Here is a 15,696-nt window from a genome sequence, read left to right as displayed (position 1 = left end):
GTCTCGCTCTTGCTCTGCCCCAGATTCCTTGCCTCTTGCCTTTTTTCCATGACTAGCATCTTCTCCTCTTTGTTGAAATGGCCCCTCAGCAGACACGCTCTTTCTAATTACCCTACCTACTGCCACTTCCCCAGTTATTCTTACCCCAGCCTCCTGAATTTCCATAACAGCACTACTTTTGATCTGTCTTTATTCTGCATGTTCATTTCTCTACTTGTTTATTGCCTGATTCATTCAGTAGAATGAAAACTCCAGATAACGAAGCACTAGTTATTCCACCCTCCGCTGTACCCACAGGCAACACAGCACTTGTTACATAGGAGGTACTCAAAAGACGTTGATCCATGAGCAAAGTTAAATAGTAATCCAATCAATATGCTTCATTTTGACAGTGATTTTTAAAAAAATGGATATAAACTGTTGGCCAGGATGGACAGGTACCACATTTATGGGATATTGGATTTTTCAGCTGAGATTGGATTATTGGCTGTGGACACACTTATTTTCCTGTATTTACTCTCTGACAACCTTTCTCCAATGCAAAATGATTACAGATTATTAAACCCAATGAGGTTTAGAGTTTCTCTAGTTTTTCTAGGTTCGTGAAGAGAATGATGTCATGGAAATACTCAAAGAAGCAGTGCAGAAGGTAGGTTCTGAGAGGGAACTTTCATCTGCAGGTGCTACTGAAAGGGAGCGGTGGAGGGGATGCCCTGGAGTTCCTGGGGTACTGCCCTCAGGAGAACGCGCTGTGGCCCAACCTGACAGTGAGGCAGCACCTGGAGGTGTACGCCGCCGTGAAAGGGCTCAGGAAAGGGGATGCTGAGGTTGCCATCACACGGTACACAGAGGAGCCACATCTGTTCTATACCCAAGGGAGGGATGGAGGAGAAGATTGGGAGTGACAACCCTCACAGGAGATTCAGGGTGGGAGACTCTAAATGCTGACCCAGGTCACACTGGGTAGATTTACAACTAGAAACTCCTTTCCTGGATATCAAAGTATTAAGTTTCTTTCTCATATTAAATAAGAAAATTTTAAAAGGCTGGGTGCAGTGGCTCATGCCTCTAATCCCAGCACTTTGGGAGGCCGAGGCAGGTGGATTGCTTGAGCTCGTGAGTTTCAGACCAGCCTAGGCAACTTGGTGAAACCTCATCTCTAAATTAAAAAGAAAAATACAAAAATACAAAAATTAGCCGGGCATGGTGGTGCGCACCTGTGGTCCCAGCTACTTGGGAAACTGAGGTGGGAGGATGGCTTGAGCCAGGAGGCAGAGGCTGCAGTGAGCCAAGATTACACCACTGCACTCCAGCCTCGGGGAAAGAGTCAGACCTTGTCTCAAAAAAATAACAATAATAAAATTTAAAATTTAAAAAGTAATTATTCATTGCTAAAGTGTATAGAAAATACTAAAATTTGGACTGTCATAGAACAACTATTTGGATATCATGTCATGTCCTTCTATTTCTTCAAAAAGCAATATTATCTTTTGTAGGGGAGCAAGTCAGCCAGTAATATCACCCCTCCTTCCCTGCCCCCCGACCACATGTATTTCCAGAACTGCATTTTTGAGTTCTGCTTCTCCACCCTTGCTTGGGTTATCCTCTTATCTACTTCCTCTTGTCAAGAAGACTGTACGACTCTCCTGTTTCCTTCAGGTTAGTGGATGCGCTCAAGCTGCAGGACCAGCTGAAGTCTCCCGTGAAGACCTTGTCAGAGGGAATAAAGAGAAAGGTACGGGCAGGGCTTGGTGTTGCTCTGCAAGTGCCATAGATGGGAACCAGATGGGCTGTTCCTCCCGTTGCAGCTGTGCTTTGTCCTGAGCATACTGGGGAACCCGTCAGTGGTGCTTCTGGACGAGCCGTCGACCGGGATGGACCCCGAGGGGCAGCAGCAAATGTGGTGAGGAACATTACCACAGTCAGGGACAGCACGGATGACTTGCATGGAGCCTGTGAACCATTTTTCTTCTGTAAAAATTGTCCCTTAAACTCTTTTATGGAGAACAAAAAAACCATCAATGTCACTTGTAAAACCAATACTTTGCAAAAAAAAATTAAAAAAAATCTTTCCCTGATGATATTTTACAACCATTTCTTATTGAAGAAAGAATTACCATTGTTAGGGCCCATAGGTCTCACTCTTGAGTTTCATAAGTGCTCAGCTGATCTTTTAGGTGCATTTCTAGATCACAATCACGTAGTGTTCCGTACTTAGCATGAGAACAGTAGTTCTCATTAAGGTGTAAACATGGTTGTGATTGTATGTGTTTACTGTACATTTTATTTTCTTCTCACTAGGTTGTGAGACGCTGTTGTTAAATTTTATGTCATTCTGTTCCCCTTCACACAGACTTCTCACAAACAAGCCTCTCTTGCTTAGCACTTCTCTTTGAACACAACCCTATAATGAATGTTGTGTTCTGTAAACGCCCCTCTTCCAATGCATGATTCCAGTTTAACAGCTCTCACCTAGCTTGTCCTTCCTCATCCTACCTGCCCTATTAAGAACCCTCTTTTACTTAATCTCTTTTTGCTAATTATTCACATGCATGCCAGTTAAAAATTCTTTTCTCTATCTCTTTCTGATTAATTAGAGGATTTCCTAAATTGCAAATAATCTCTTGACATTATAGGCAGGCCATCCGGGCCACCTTTAGAAACACGGAAAGGGGCGCCCTCCTAACCACCCACTACATGGCAGAGGCTGAGGCCGTGTGTGACCGAGTGGCCATCATGGTATCTGGGAGGTTGAGGTGAGTGCCTGTCCTGGACCCACACTTGAGCCCAACGTGCATTGCTGGAAATTTTTGTCTGTGGGCAGGGAGAGATCACTGAAAACAGCTGAAATGACTGTGCCCAGGTCTAACAATAGGGACCTTGAGACAATGCTAGCAGCAAATCAAGGTTCTCAAACAATATACTGAATGGTTTTTTTTTTCTCCTTTCTCATATGACCTCATTCTCCAGATGTATCGGTTCCATCCAACACCTGAAAAGCAAATTTGGCAAAGATTACCTGCTGGAGATGAAGGTGAAGAACCTGGCACAAGTGGAGCCCCTCCATGCAGAGATCCTGAGGCTTTTCCCCCAGGCTGCTCGGCAGGAAAGGTAAACATGGTTGCTATTTTGGAAATGGTACCAAATGTTCACTGTTACTTGTCAGTTACGTTGAGTGATAGTCATTCAAAAGGAAAACCTAAAAGAAAGAGATTATTTGTTGGATTCTGCAGGAAGTAAACTAGAGAAGAGAAAGCAGATGTAAGAGCTGATATAGCAAATGTCATGGTTCCACTATGCGCCAGGGGTTGTCCTGGTATTGTGTTATCCTATCCAAAACTTACAGAGACTTTTCAGCGTAGACATAGCTATTCCAGTAAAAAAATGAGTAGACTTCAAAAAAGCGTTGTGAGTATCCTTCGTAAATGAAATTGATTATTATCTTTATGAAGAGGAAATTGGCTGAGAGACAGGTTAGGTCACATGAGGAGTTAACAAGTGGCAGAACCAAGAGGTAAACCTAATTATTTCAAATCAATTAACATTTCCAATTTTATGTAAATTCTGGTAACAGCATCATCCTGATGTATTTATTTTCATAGACAGAAAAAAATTAAAGAGTAGCCTTAGGATCATTTTTAACACCTAGAATTTATAGCAGATGATAGATAATTTAGGAGTTAGGTGAAGAAAATGATAACAAGGAGAAATAAGTCATCATAACAATGTGGGAAAATATATTTCTACAGTGTAATATAAATGGAAAAGCAATGCTATAATTCAATGTCCAGCTCATGGCTGTATAGAAATACATCATGAAGCCACAGGGAATAAGCGAAATAGGTGAGAATGACTGCACCATAAATATATGTAATGATGTCTTGTGAAATGAAATGTAAATCTTCCTAATTTTCAAATGATGAAAAGACAAACATTTATCTGAGAAACAAAATATTAAAAAATGTTGTTGCCTACATTATTTGGTGCTGAATTTCTGCTCTTCTAACCAGAGGCTCAATTACATTATCCTATATTAGGAAGGCAGTTTGAGTAGGATGGAGGAGAAGGAGAGATATGTGACTTGTGGGAAATATATATAGATTTCTACTCTATTTGAGGAACTTTAAGAAACTATGCAGTATAAATTCCTTGTTGAAGGATGAAGTTGAAGATCAAGTATTCAGTTAGAAAACAAGGTGGAAGATGACTTTGGCAAATCTTGAAATATCATCTGGACAGCACCTACTCACTTCCATCCAACGGGCCAACAACACTAAACTGTCTGAGTATTACACTCCCTTCCCCCAGTTCTCCTTGTGAACTGCTTCCTTTTGATTATTATCAATTCACCCTACCCTTTTTTCCTACACAAAACTGACTCTCATTTATAGAAATAACAACCCACATACAAAGCTACACAAATAAAAACAATATGGCACTAGTGTAAAGACCAACATATAGATCAAAGGAACAGAATAGACAGCCCAGAAATAAATCCCTGAATATATGGCCAACTGATCTTCAAAAAGCGTGCCAAGAATACATGATGGGGAAGGGATAGTCTCTTCAACCAATTGTGTTGGGAAAACAGGATATCCACATGCAGAAGAATGAAACCAGACCCCATCTTATGCCATACACAAAAATCAACTCAAAATGGATGAAAGACATAAACATAAGACCTGAAATTGTTGAACTCCTAGAAGAAAACATAGGAGGAAAGCTTCATGACATTGGTCTTGGCAATGAGTTCATGGATATGACAACAAAAGCATAGGCAATAAAAACAAAAATAAACAAGCGGGATGATATAAAACTAGAAAGCTTCCACATAGCAAAAGAAACAATTGACAAAGTGAAAGGCAACCTATGGAATGGGAGGATTATTTGCAAATTATATATATGACAAAGGGTTAATGTCCAAAATACAGTCATGCACTGCTGAACAATAGGGATACTTTCAGAGAAATGGGTTGTTAAGCAATTTCATCATTGTGTGAATATCACTGAGTGAATTTATACAAACCTAGATGGTGTAGCTTACTGCAAACCTAGGCTATATGGTATATCCTATTGCTCCTAGGCTACAAACCTGTACAGCATGTGACTGCAGGGAATACTGTAGGCAATTGTAACACAATAAGAATCTAAACATAGCAAAAGATAGAGTAAAAATAGGCATAAAAGATAAAAAATGATACAACTGTATAGGGCACTTACCATGAACGCAGCTTGCAAGACTGGATGTAGCTCTGGGTGACCATCAGTGAGACAGTGGTGAGTGAACGCGAAGGCCTGGGACATTACTGTACATGACTTTTATAAACACTGTACACTTAGGCTACACTAAATTTACTTTTAAAATTTATTTAATAATAAATTAACCTTAGTGTTCTGTAACTTTATAAACTTCTAAAACTTTTTTAACTTTTTAACTTTTTTGTAGTAACACATAACTTAAAATACAAACACATTGTATGGCTGTACAAAAATATTTTCTTTTTTCATATCCATATTCTATAAGCTATTTTCTATTTCTAAAATTATTCATTTATTTTTTCTACTTAACATTTTTTATTAAAAACTGAGACACAAACACACACATTAGCTGAGGCCTACACGGAGTCAGGATTATCAACATCACTGCCTTCCATCTCCACATCTTGTCCCACTGGAAGGTCTTCGGGGCAATGACACATGTGGAGCTGTCATCTCCTGTGATAGCAATGCCTTCTTCTTTTTTTTTGTTTATTTTTTATTTTTTTATTTTTTTAATTTTACTTTAAGTTTTAGGGTACATGTGCACATTGTGCAGGTTAGTTACATATGCATACATGTGCCATGCTGGTGTGCTGCACCCACTAACTTGTCATCTAGCATTAGATATATCTCCCGATGCTATCCCTCCCCCCTCCCCACAACAGTCCCAGAGTGTGATATTCCCCTTCCTGTGTCCATGTGATCTCATTGTTCAATTCCCACCTTTGAGTGAGAATATGCGGTGTTTGGTTTTTTGTTCTTGCAATAGTTTACTGAGAATGATGATTTCCAATTTCATCCACGTCCCTACAAAGGACATGAACTCATCATTTTTTATGGCTGCATAGTATTCCATGGTGTATATGTGCCACATTTTCTTAATCCAGTCTATCATTGTTGGACATTTGGGTTGGTTCCAAGTCTTTGCTACTGTGAATAATGCCGCAATAAACATACGTGTGCATGTGTCTTTATAGCAGCATGATTTATAGTCCTTTGGGTATATACCCAGTAATGGGATGGCTGGGTCAAATGGTATTTCCAGTTCTAGATCCCTGTGCAATGCCTTCTTCTGAAACACCTCCCGAAGGACCTGCCTGAGGCTTTTTTACAGTTAACTTTTTTATAAGTAGAAGTAGTACACTCTAAAACAATGATAAAAAGTATAGTATGGTATAGTATAGTGTATACATAAACTAGTAACATAGTCATTTATCATTATCAAGTATTGTGTACTATAGATAATTGCATACTTTTTTATGATTGGCAGCACAGTAAGTTTGGTTACACCAGCATCCCGACAAACACATGAGTAATATGTTATGCTATAATGTCATCATGGCTATGATGTCTCTAAGCAATAGAATTTTTCAGCTCCATTATAAGCTTACGGGGTCACTGTCATATATGTAGTCCATTATTGATTATGACATCATTATGTGGCCCATGACTGTGTATAGGAAATTCCTAAACTCCAATAGCAAAAAAAACTAATAACCCAATTAAGAATGTGCTAAGGACTTGAATAGACATTTCTCCAAAGAAGATATGCAAATGAACATGTATATGAAAAACTGTTAAATGTCATTAGTCATCAGGGAAATGCAAATCAAAACCACAATAAGATATCACCTCACATCTGTTAGGATGGTGCTATCGTTTGAGTGTCCCCTCCAAAACTCATGTCGGAATTTAATTACCATTTTGATGGTATTAAAAGGTAGGACCAGGTGGGACCTTTAAGAGATTATTCGGTCATGAAAGCTCTGCCCTCATGAGTGGAGTAATCTATTCAAGGATTGATGGGTTATCTCAGGAGTAAGTTAGTTATCTTGGGAGTGGGTCTGTTATAAAAGCCAGTTTGGCTGTCTCTTGAGTGCCCCTCCCACCCTATAATGCCATCTGCCAAGCTATGACACAGCAAGAAAACCCTCACCAGATGTATCCCCTCAATCTGTAACTTCCCAGCCTCCAGAATAATAAGAAATAAATTATTTTTATTATAAATTGCCCAGTCTGTGGTATAGTGTCATAGCAACAAAAAACTGGACTAAGATGGATGGCTATTCCCCCCAAAAAAATAACTGTTGCTAAGGAGGTGGAGAAATTGGAATGCTTGCACACTTTTGGTAGAAATGCAAAATGGTGCAGCCACTATGGAAAACAATATGGTAGATTCTCAAAATATCAAAAATAGAACTATCTTACGTCCTAGCAATTGCATTTCTGGGTATGTATCCAAAAGAACTGAAATCAGGATCTCAAAGAGATACCTGCACCCACATTTTCATTGCAGCACTATTCTTAATAGCCAAGATGTGTAAACAGTCTAAGTGTTCACTGAGAGATAAATGGATAAAGTAAATGTGTTAGGTACATGTAATGAAATACTATCTGACCTTGAAAAGAAATTCTGCAACATGTGACAGCACAGATGAACCTTGAGGACTTTATGCTGAGTGAACTAAATCAGTCACATAAAGACAAACTCTGCATGATTCTACTTATAAGATATCTAAAATAGTCAAATTCATAGAATCAAATAGTACTAGGGGCTGGGGAGAGAAGAATATGAGAAGTTACTCATCATAGATGTAAAATTTTAGTTAAGCAAGATGAATAAGCTCTAGAGATCTTCTGTACATCATTATACTCTCTTTTGTCCCACTGAACCTGCAGCTGGAATCACCCCAAACACAGTGGCAGGGGAGTTTCCACAAGAGAGTTCCCCAAACTGTCCCAAGATGGGGCCGGTTGGGATTCCAAAAACAGAACTAAGTCCACGGTGATCAGTCCAAATCATTTATCAGGGCAACTTCCTTACAGAGTGGGCTGCAGCAATTTTCGAGATGAACAGTGAGAGAAAAGGGGTGTTCTACCCAGGCATGTCTACAGTGAGGGGTCAGGTTATGGAGTTTTTATGAAGGTTTAAGGAATTTGGCACAGGGTCGGGGTTAGTTGTTTTGGACAACAATCTGAATAGCTTTATCTGTTCCTGGGAATGTTCAAGGCCCTAGCTTGGGTTCAAACCAGCTGGGAAAGACCTTCTGTTGGCCAGATCACAGAGCAGCCAAGACCATCTGATTTTTGGTCAGAACACAGAAAAATGTGTAGGAAACTGGGGGACCCTACATACTCATAGTCAACAGTACTGGATTGTTCACTTCGAAATTTGTTAACAGGGTAGATCTCATGTTAAATGTTCCTAACACCATTTTTTAAAAGAAAAAAAAAAAGACCAGAGAGATGATTGCCATCAGTTCACATCTGGCACAGGTGGTATCACTCTTCTTACCTCTCCTTTTCTCTCAGGTACTCCTCTCTGATGGTTTATAAGTTGCCAGTGGAAGATGTGCAACCTTTAGCCCAAGCTTTCTTCAAATTAGAGAAGGGTAAGAAGTATGACTTTGAAGTACGACCCTGGAAAGAAGATAATTTCAAATCATAAAATAATCACCTTTATGACAAAAATGAAATGTGACAAAATGCATTACATTTTAAAGTTACAGTCTCAAATTGAATTTTAGGAAGACCCAAACCAAGGAGATAGAGGGATTCTCTGTGTCTGTGCCAGGGGATAATGAGAGTGATTTTTTTCACTTTTGCTTTGTGGGGTTTTGTCATGTATTTTTGCACGTATGTTGGTACAACCTAAGTCAAAACTCAGTTATATATGCATTTAAGAAAACTTTCTTTTGAAACATCTATGCATACATATTTAAAATTAAATTTTTCCATGGACTGGCATATTATTTTACTGTCTTAGGCTGTATATTAAGAAACTGACTCCTGTCTGGTCATTGAAACAATCTCCTCGCATCTGTCACATTTTAGAACTAACTGCCCTGCATCTGTCATCACAGGTTCATGTTTTCCTTGCAATTTTAGCTCATTAACTCTGCTACTCTGAACTGTGCTAGTCAGAACTCCCTCGCTATACTGTTTTCATTGTCACTGCTCAGTGATATATCTTTGCTTGCGTATCCTCTGCCCTGAGGAAGAGATTCAGATCTTCTAGTTCTAGAGGAATTGTCTAACTTGCTAGAGCATCAGGAATTGCCTGATTCTCTCCTTGAGAGCATCTGTGGTCACAGTAATGCATCTTCTTTTCATTCTCTGATGTATGTGAGCTCTCCAACTTTCTGGGCCACGTGGTCATTCACAGCACTCTCCAGGTTGGCATTAAGCCCAGTACTGACCTGAAACTTTTGGTGGCATATTTCCAATCTGCTGAGCTCCTATTAGAGCTCTAACTGCCTCTCCCAGTCTATTTTGATCAAAAGAACAGTTCCTAACCCAATCAGAGGAAGCTGCAATGGTTTTTGGATAGAGGTCCGTGAAGATACCTGCTCTCTAAAAAGGCTCACAAATCCTTCTCCATAATCTTCTGATACAAGCCTTTTCAAAATGTGTCTGCCTTCCACCTGTTTGTGTTGAATGTGCAAAACCCACTGGCCCACAGGCAAGAAAGAAAGCTTACTCAGTAGCATTTTCTCCTTTAAATACAGTTCGCAAAAACTGCACAACATACAAGCATAATTCAAGAGCTTTTTCTCCCAAACCTAAGTAAATGCATTGGTGTATTCTTAACTGAACGATGTACTTAAGACATGAATGAATATTACCTTAACCTATTTAAGATTTTTCAAAAATATATCATTTGTACTATATGCTGATTTATGAGACCTCTAGATACGAAATATATGAACTAATACGTGCTCATCCCTATGCAGTTAAACAGAGCTTTGACCTGGAGGAGTACAGTCTCTCACAGTCTACCCTGGAGCAGGTGGGTCATTTTTAGGGATCGTATCATCCATGGTATATGTGTATAATGCATTCCCTTGGAGCTGCAGAGGCAGCACGGCATTGTTCTCCTCTCTTTATTTCCTTCCTCCCTTTCAGGTTTTCCTGGAGCTCTCCAAGGAGCAGGAGCTGGGTGATTTTGAGGAGGATTTTGATCCCTCGGTGAAGTGGAAGCTCCTCCCCCAGGAAGAGCCTTAAAACCCCAAATTCTGTGTTCCTGTTTCAACCCGTGGTTTTTTTAATACATTTATTTTTATAGCATCAATGTTCTATTTTTAGAAACTATATTGTAAGTACAGAAATGGTTCTCCGTGTGGTGGGAGGAGGAGGTTCGGGTGCTGGGTAAGTGCCATGTCAGTGTGGACAGAGGCATTTGACTAAGCCAGCCTCCTCTCACAGCCTCTGTATCTCTGCAGGCCATCCTGGTTCCATTGTTCTGTATAATACTGAATAAATAAATTTACTTTTATATGATCGTATAAGTTTCTAGATATGAGAAACAAATTTTGTTTAAATTTTTTTAATACAAATCTTAAAACACTTTTTTTCTAACCTAGACTGAGAAATTCATATGTTTACTTTTCTAGGTGTATGATACTTTGTAAAGTTGATATTTTCCTAAGAATTTAACATGTCATATTTTTGAAATAGATTTAAGTGTGCTTCTTGTTGCTAAAAATACTAAATGTCATGGGTCATAGTATCTGATATCAATATCATTGATAACATATCCACAGGTAACACCATGATGTAGGCATAAATGGAAAACCCAAACCCTACTATTTCAAATATATTGTACTTTTTTATTTCTGTAAGCCAACTGTGTGCCATTTTCACTGGACTTTTAAATCTAGACTTTAGTGATGTCTACATTGTAAATGATCTTTTGTGGATATTTGTCACTTGGTTTCAGAAAGTTCACAAATGTAGCAACAGCTCACATGACTGAGTAGGTAGAAAATGTGAAATAAATCTCATATATATAGTTTTGAAATACGTTTTCTATTTCATGTGTCTTTTTCTTAACTTGGTGGCTTCCTGCTTACAAATTTCATTAAAAATATTTTCTAATATAAGCATAATTACTGGACTTTAAGACCATCAAAATAGGATTTTCTGCTAAACTAATATTTAGGCCAATGTTTGTGATATTAGCCTAATTATTACTCTTGTTTACCAAGTATAATAATGAAACACCAACTCCACATACTTCCTGGTACTGCACTCCTTCATGTTTACAACCATAAAACCAGACAGTTAACATAGAAAATAATACTCATATTTCTATTTGCTTGGGCCTAAGTTTGCCTATCTAATTCAACTTTTGTGTTATACAGAAATATGCTGGGATTTGGAATCCCACGAAATATAAGTCTTATTTTTTAGATATGCATTTGGAGTAAATCCTACAACCTTGTCAAGCCTTAGTGTACTCCATTGCTGCTAGTTGGGGTGGATTTCACAGGAATTAAACCCTTCTCATTTTTAGATATGCAAATCTGTGTTCAAAGAGGATAAGTAACTTAACCAAGATCACTAACTGGTAATTAGCCCATCCAGCATTCAACAACATCTGATACCAAAGCCCATGTTTTTCCCACTACCTCAAGCTGACTCAAGCACTTATTGATAACTTAATTCAGAAGGCAGTGGACATAGAAAGCCCGGAAGCTTCTTGATGTGCTTACAATTTAATCAGAAGTGAAATTACACATACTTAGTAGAAAGCAAAAAGATAACGATAATCAAATGTTACATGGCATGCTATCAACAAAGGTACTGTCTACAAAAATTAAGAAGATCCATTTTGAACTAAGGCTATCTAATGAAGATGTTTATGAGTGAAAAGGAATTTAACCTTCATTTTAAAGAAAACTGAATTCATAAGGGGAAAAAAGAACAACAACATTCTAAGCAAGAAAAACTGAAGAGCATCAATATACAGGGTACTTCACCATTGATAGTTAGGAATGCTTACTCTAGCTGTATTACTAAGCTAAACAAGAAGACATGGTTTTTATGTTAGTGGAGTTTTCATCCAGACTATGAGAAAATGTTGAAATTAATATTAAAATTGCATGTATTTTTTGAGCAAAGAAGTTTATTCCTTTGTTGAGTCATTCCTGGAAAAGGTACATAATTAAATACTTAATGTAACAACAATATATTTTGGCTAACAGTCTCTCTCAAATAAGTGAGTGACTCTGGAGATCCTTGGACTAAAAAAAAAAATTTATCTGTGCTTCGTGTGCTGCCCCTCATGTATAGATTCAAATTGCTCTCTTGAACGCACATGAAAAACCGATGATCACCTTTATTCTCCATAGTCTTCATAATATTGGTTCTCAAAATATAGTTCATGTGCCAATATCATCACCATATGTGGGAACTTGCTAAAAATGCAAAATCCAGAGGTTCACACAGAATTACTGAATTAGTAACTCTGGAGATGGGACCCAGCAATCTGTATTTAACAAGCCCTCCAGGTAATGCTCATGCATGCTAAATTTGAGAACCACTAGATTATAGCCCATGGATCCTTTTGTGAATATCAAGTAAAAATGCAATACTCTATAATCAATACGACTTTCTTAAAATTGTTAAGAATAAGAACGACTATTTTTATTGATGGCAAAGTACATTGAGAGAAGGTTAAGAGTAATGGATACCATTCAGGACATAGGCATGGGCAAGGACTTCATGTCTAAAACACCAAAAGCAATGGCAACAAAAGACAAAATTGACAAATGGGATCTAATTAAACTAAAGAACTTCTGTACAGCAAAAGAAACTACCATCAGAGTGAACAGGCAACCTACAAAATGGGAGAAAATTTTTGCAACCTACTCATCTGACAAAGGGCTAATATCCAGACTCTACAATGAATTCAAACAAATTTACAAGGAAAAAACAAACAACCCCATCAAAAAGTGGGTGAAGGACATGAACAGACACTTCTCAAAAGAAGACATTTATGCAGCCAAAAAACACATGAAAAAATGCTCACCATCACTGGCCATCAGAGAAATGCAAATCAAAACCACAATGAGATACCATCTCACGCCAGTTAGAATGGCAATCATTAAAAAGTCAGGAAACAACAGGTGCTGGAGAGGATGTGGAGAAATAGGAACACTTTTACACTGTTGGTGGGACTGTAAACTAGTTCAACCATTGCGGAAGTCAGTGTGGCGATTCCTCAGGGATCTAGAACTAGAAATACCATTTGACCCAGCCATCCCTTTACTGGGTATATACCCAAAGGACTATAAATCATGCTGCTATAAAGACACATGCACACGTATGTTTATTGCGGCACTATTCACAATAGCAAAGACTTGGAACCAACCCAAATGTCCAACAATGATAGACAGGATTAAGAAAATGTGGCACATATACACCATGGAATACTATGCAGCCATAAAAAATGATGAGTTCATGTCCTTCGTAGGGACGTGGATGAAATTGGAAATCATCATTCTCAGTAAACTATTGCAAGAACAAAAAACCAAACACCTCATGTTCTCACTCATAGGTGGGAATTGAACAATGAGATCACATGGACACAGGAAGGGGAACATCACACTCTGGGGACTGTTGTGGGGTGGGGGGAGGGGGGAGGGATAGCATTGGGAGATATACCTAATGCTAGATGACGAGTTAGTGGGTGCAGCACACCAGCATGGCACATGTATACATAAGTAACTAACCTGCACAATGTGCACATGTACCCTAAAACTTAAAGTATAATAATAAAAGAAAAAAAAAAGTACCCCCCCCCAAAAAAAAGAGTAATGGCTACTCAGTATAGATATAAAGCAATTATTGAAAATGGAAGCTATGTATGTATGCATTATTGCTAAATAAAAGGTGATGATATTTTTGTGGAAATAAATTGTACCCATTTATTCCTTCCATTTTTAACATTCAGAAGAGTTCATCATTGGGTTTTAGAGGATAAGTATTTTTATTACAGTGTAATTTATATACAATAAAAGTCAGCAATTTTAAATGTATAATTTGATGAGTTTTGACAAACACACACTGATATATATTTTTTTGACAAATATATGCTTTGACAAATATATGCATTTGTCAAAACTCATCAAATTGTGTGTGTGTGTGTGTATATATATAGGATTTATATATATATCATCCAATGCCTCAATTGTGGTATACAACTTTGCCATTTGCAACAAAAGTTCTCTCACACCCTTTGCTGACAATTCCGTCCTCTCACCAGTTTGCATTATTTAATTTGTATGTAAACAGATCTCACTAGGCATCTCAGAGTGCAAATACTGGGTGTTAACTATGCGTATCTATATAGATGCACTTTTTAAAATGTGTGTTCCGCTGTTGTTGTTTTAGTGTTCTGTAAATGTCAATTGGGATAAAGTCATTGACAGTGTCATTTAGACTTTCTGTATCTCTTTTTAGACCTGATTATTCTGTCAGCTACTTAGAGTGTGTGTTACAGTCTCCATCCACGTTTGTGGATTTATCTGCTTATCCTTATTTTTCTTCATAGATTTTGTCTCACATATTTTCACAATTAGGCAAATATACATTTAAAATTGTTATATCTTCCTAATGCACAGACCCTTTTATCATTTGTAGTGTCCCTCCTTATCTTGAAGTCTATTTTAAATATTAACATAGTTACTGCAGCTTTCTCCTGGCTATCTTGTTCATGGTATATCTTTTTCCATGTGTTTACCTTTAGTCTATTTGTGTCTTTGTAGCTCAAATGTATCTCTTGTACACAGCATATACTTAGTTCTTGCTTTTATATCAAGTATGAGGCTTTATCTTCTGATCAGAATGTTAAGTTCATTTACATTTAATGTAGTTATTGATAGGATTGTATCATTTAATATTTGTGTCTCTTTTTTCAGATATTGTAGTTATTACTGTTGCCTTGTTTTTTCCTATCTTGCCTTTTACTGGCATTCAATTTTAATTTTTCTATTGGCTTTCTAGCAGCTTCTCTTCACATACATTTTAGTGGCTGCTCTGGGAATTACAACACATATTAAATTTATGCTAATCTATATAGAGTTGATACTGACTTTCTTCTTGCATAATAAAGAACCTCTGTGATAGTATATTTCAATTTATTCCCATCCTTGCACCACATTTTGTTACATATCTCAACTATGTACATTATAAAAACCATCAATATAATGTAATGTTTTGCTTTAAAAAGCCATATTATATCAACAAAATTAAGGAAACAAAGAAAATACGCATCATTTATTTTATTTGCTTATATTTTTACAATGCCTGGTGTTCTTTGTTTCTCCCTAAAGAACTGAAATGCCATCTAGTCTCATTTACCTTCAGATGAAATCATGTCCTTTAAGTTTTTGTTTTGTTTTATAGCAGGTCTATTGGCAATAAATTATTATTTCAGTTTCCATTTATCTGAAAATGTAATTTTTTCCAATTTCACATTTGAATAGTAGGTAGGCTGGATATCAAGTATCTGATTCACAGTTTCTTTATTTTCTTTCAGCACTTTGAATATGTTATCCCAGAGTCATAAATCCTTCTTATATACTGATAAGATTTATACCTATTTCAAAAGAGCTAAACTTTTACTGGCTTAAATTATAATATCACTATCTT

The 15,696-nt window shown here is 37.5% G+C and overlaps 1 protein-coding gene across 3 annotated transcripts in view; it reads left to right on the top strand.

Moving 5' to 3' along the window:
- The window catches only part of ABCA8 (ATP binding cassette subfamily A member 8), an 88,706-nt gene extending 77,647 nt beyond the window's left edge, over positions 1-11,059 (top strand). For all 3 annotated transcript variants that reach the window (XM_008961089.4, XM_063599352.1, XM_057300299.2), the window contains 8 exons: positions 681-841; positions 1,660-1,735; positions 1,809-1,903; positions 2,637-2,756; positions 2,971-3,111; positions 8,572-8,651; positions 9,993-10,048; positions 10,165-11,059. In XM_008961089.4, coding sequence (XP_008959337.3) covers positions 681-841; positions 1,660-1,735; positions 1,809-1,903; positions 2,637-2,756; positions 2,971-3,111; positions 8,572-8,651; positions 9,993-10,048; positions 10,165-10,263 — 828 coding nt within the window. In that variant the 3' untranslated portion in view covers positions 10,264-11,059. The remainder of the gene's footprint in view (positions 1-680; positions 842-1,659; positions 1,736-1,808; positions 1,904-2,636; positions 2,757-2,970; positions 3,112-8,571; positions 8,652-9,992; positions 10,049-10,164) is intronic.
- The last annotated feature ends 4,637 nt before the right edge of the window (positions 11,060-15,696 follow it).

This window comes from Pan paniscus, chromosome 19 (assembly GCF_029289425.2).
Source record: "Pan paniscus chromosome 19, NHGRI_mPanPan1-v2.0_pri, whole genome shotgun sequence".
NCBI classification, from domain to species: domain Eukaryota; kingdom Metazoa; phylum Chordata; class Mammalia; order Primates; family Hominidae; genus Pan; species Pan paniscus.
This window is presented reverse-complemented; position numbering and strand designations above follow the sequence as displayed.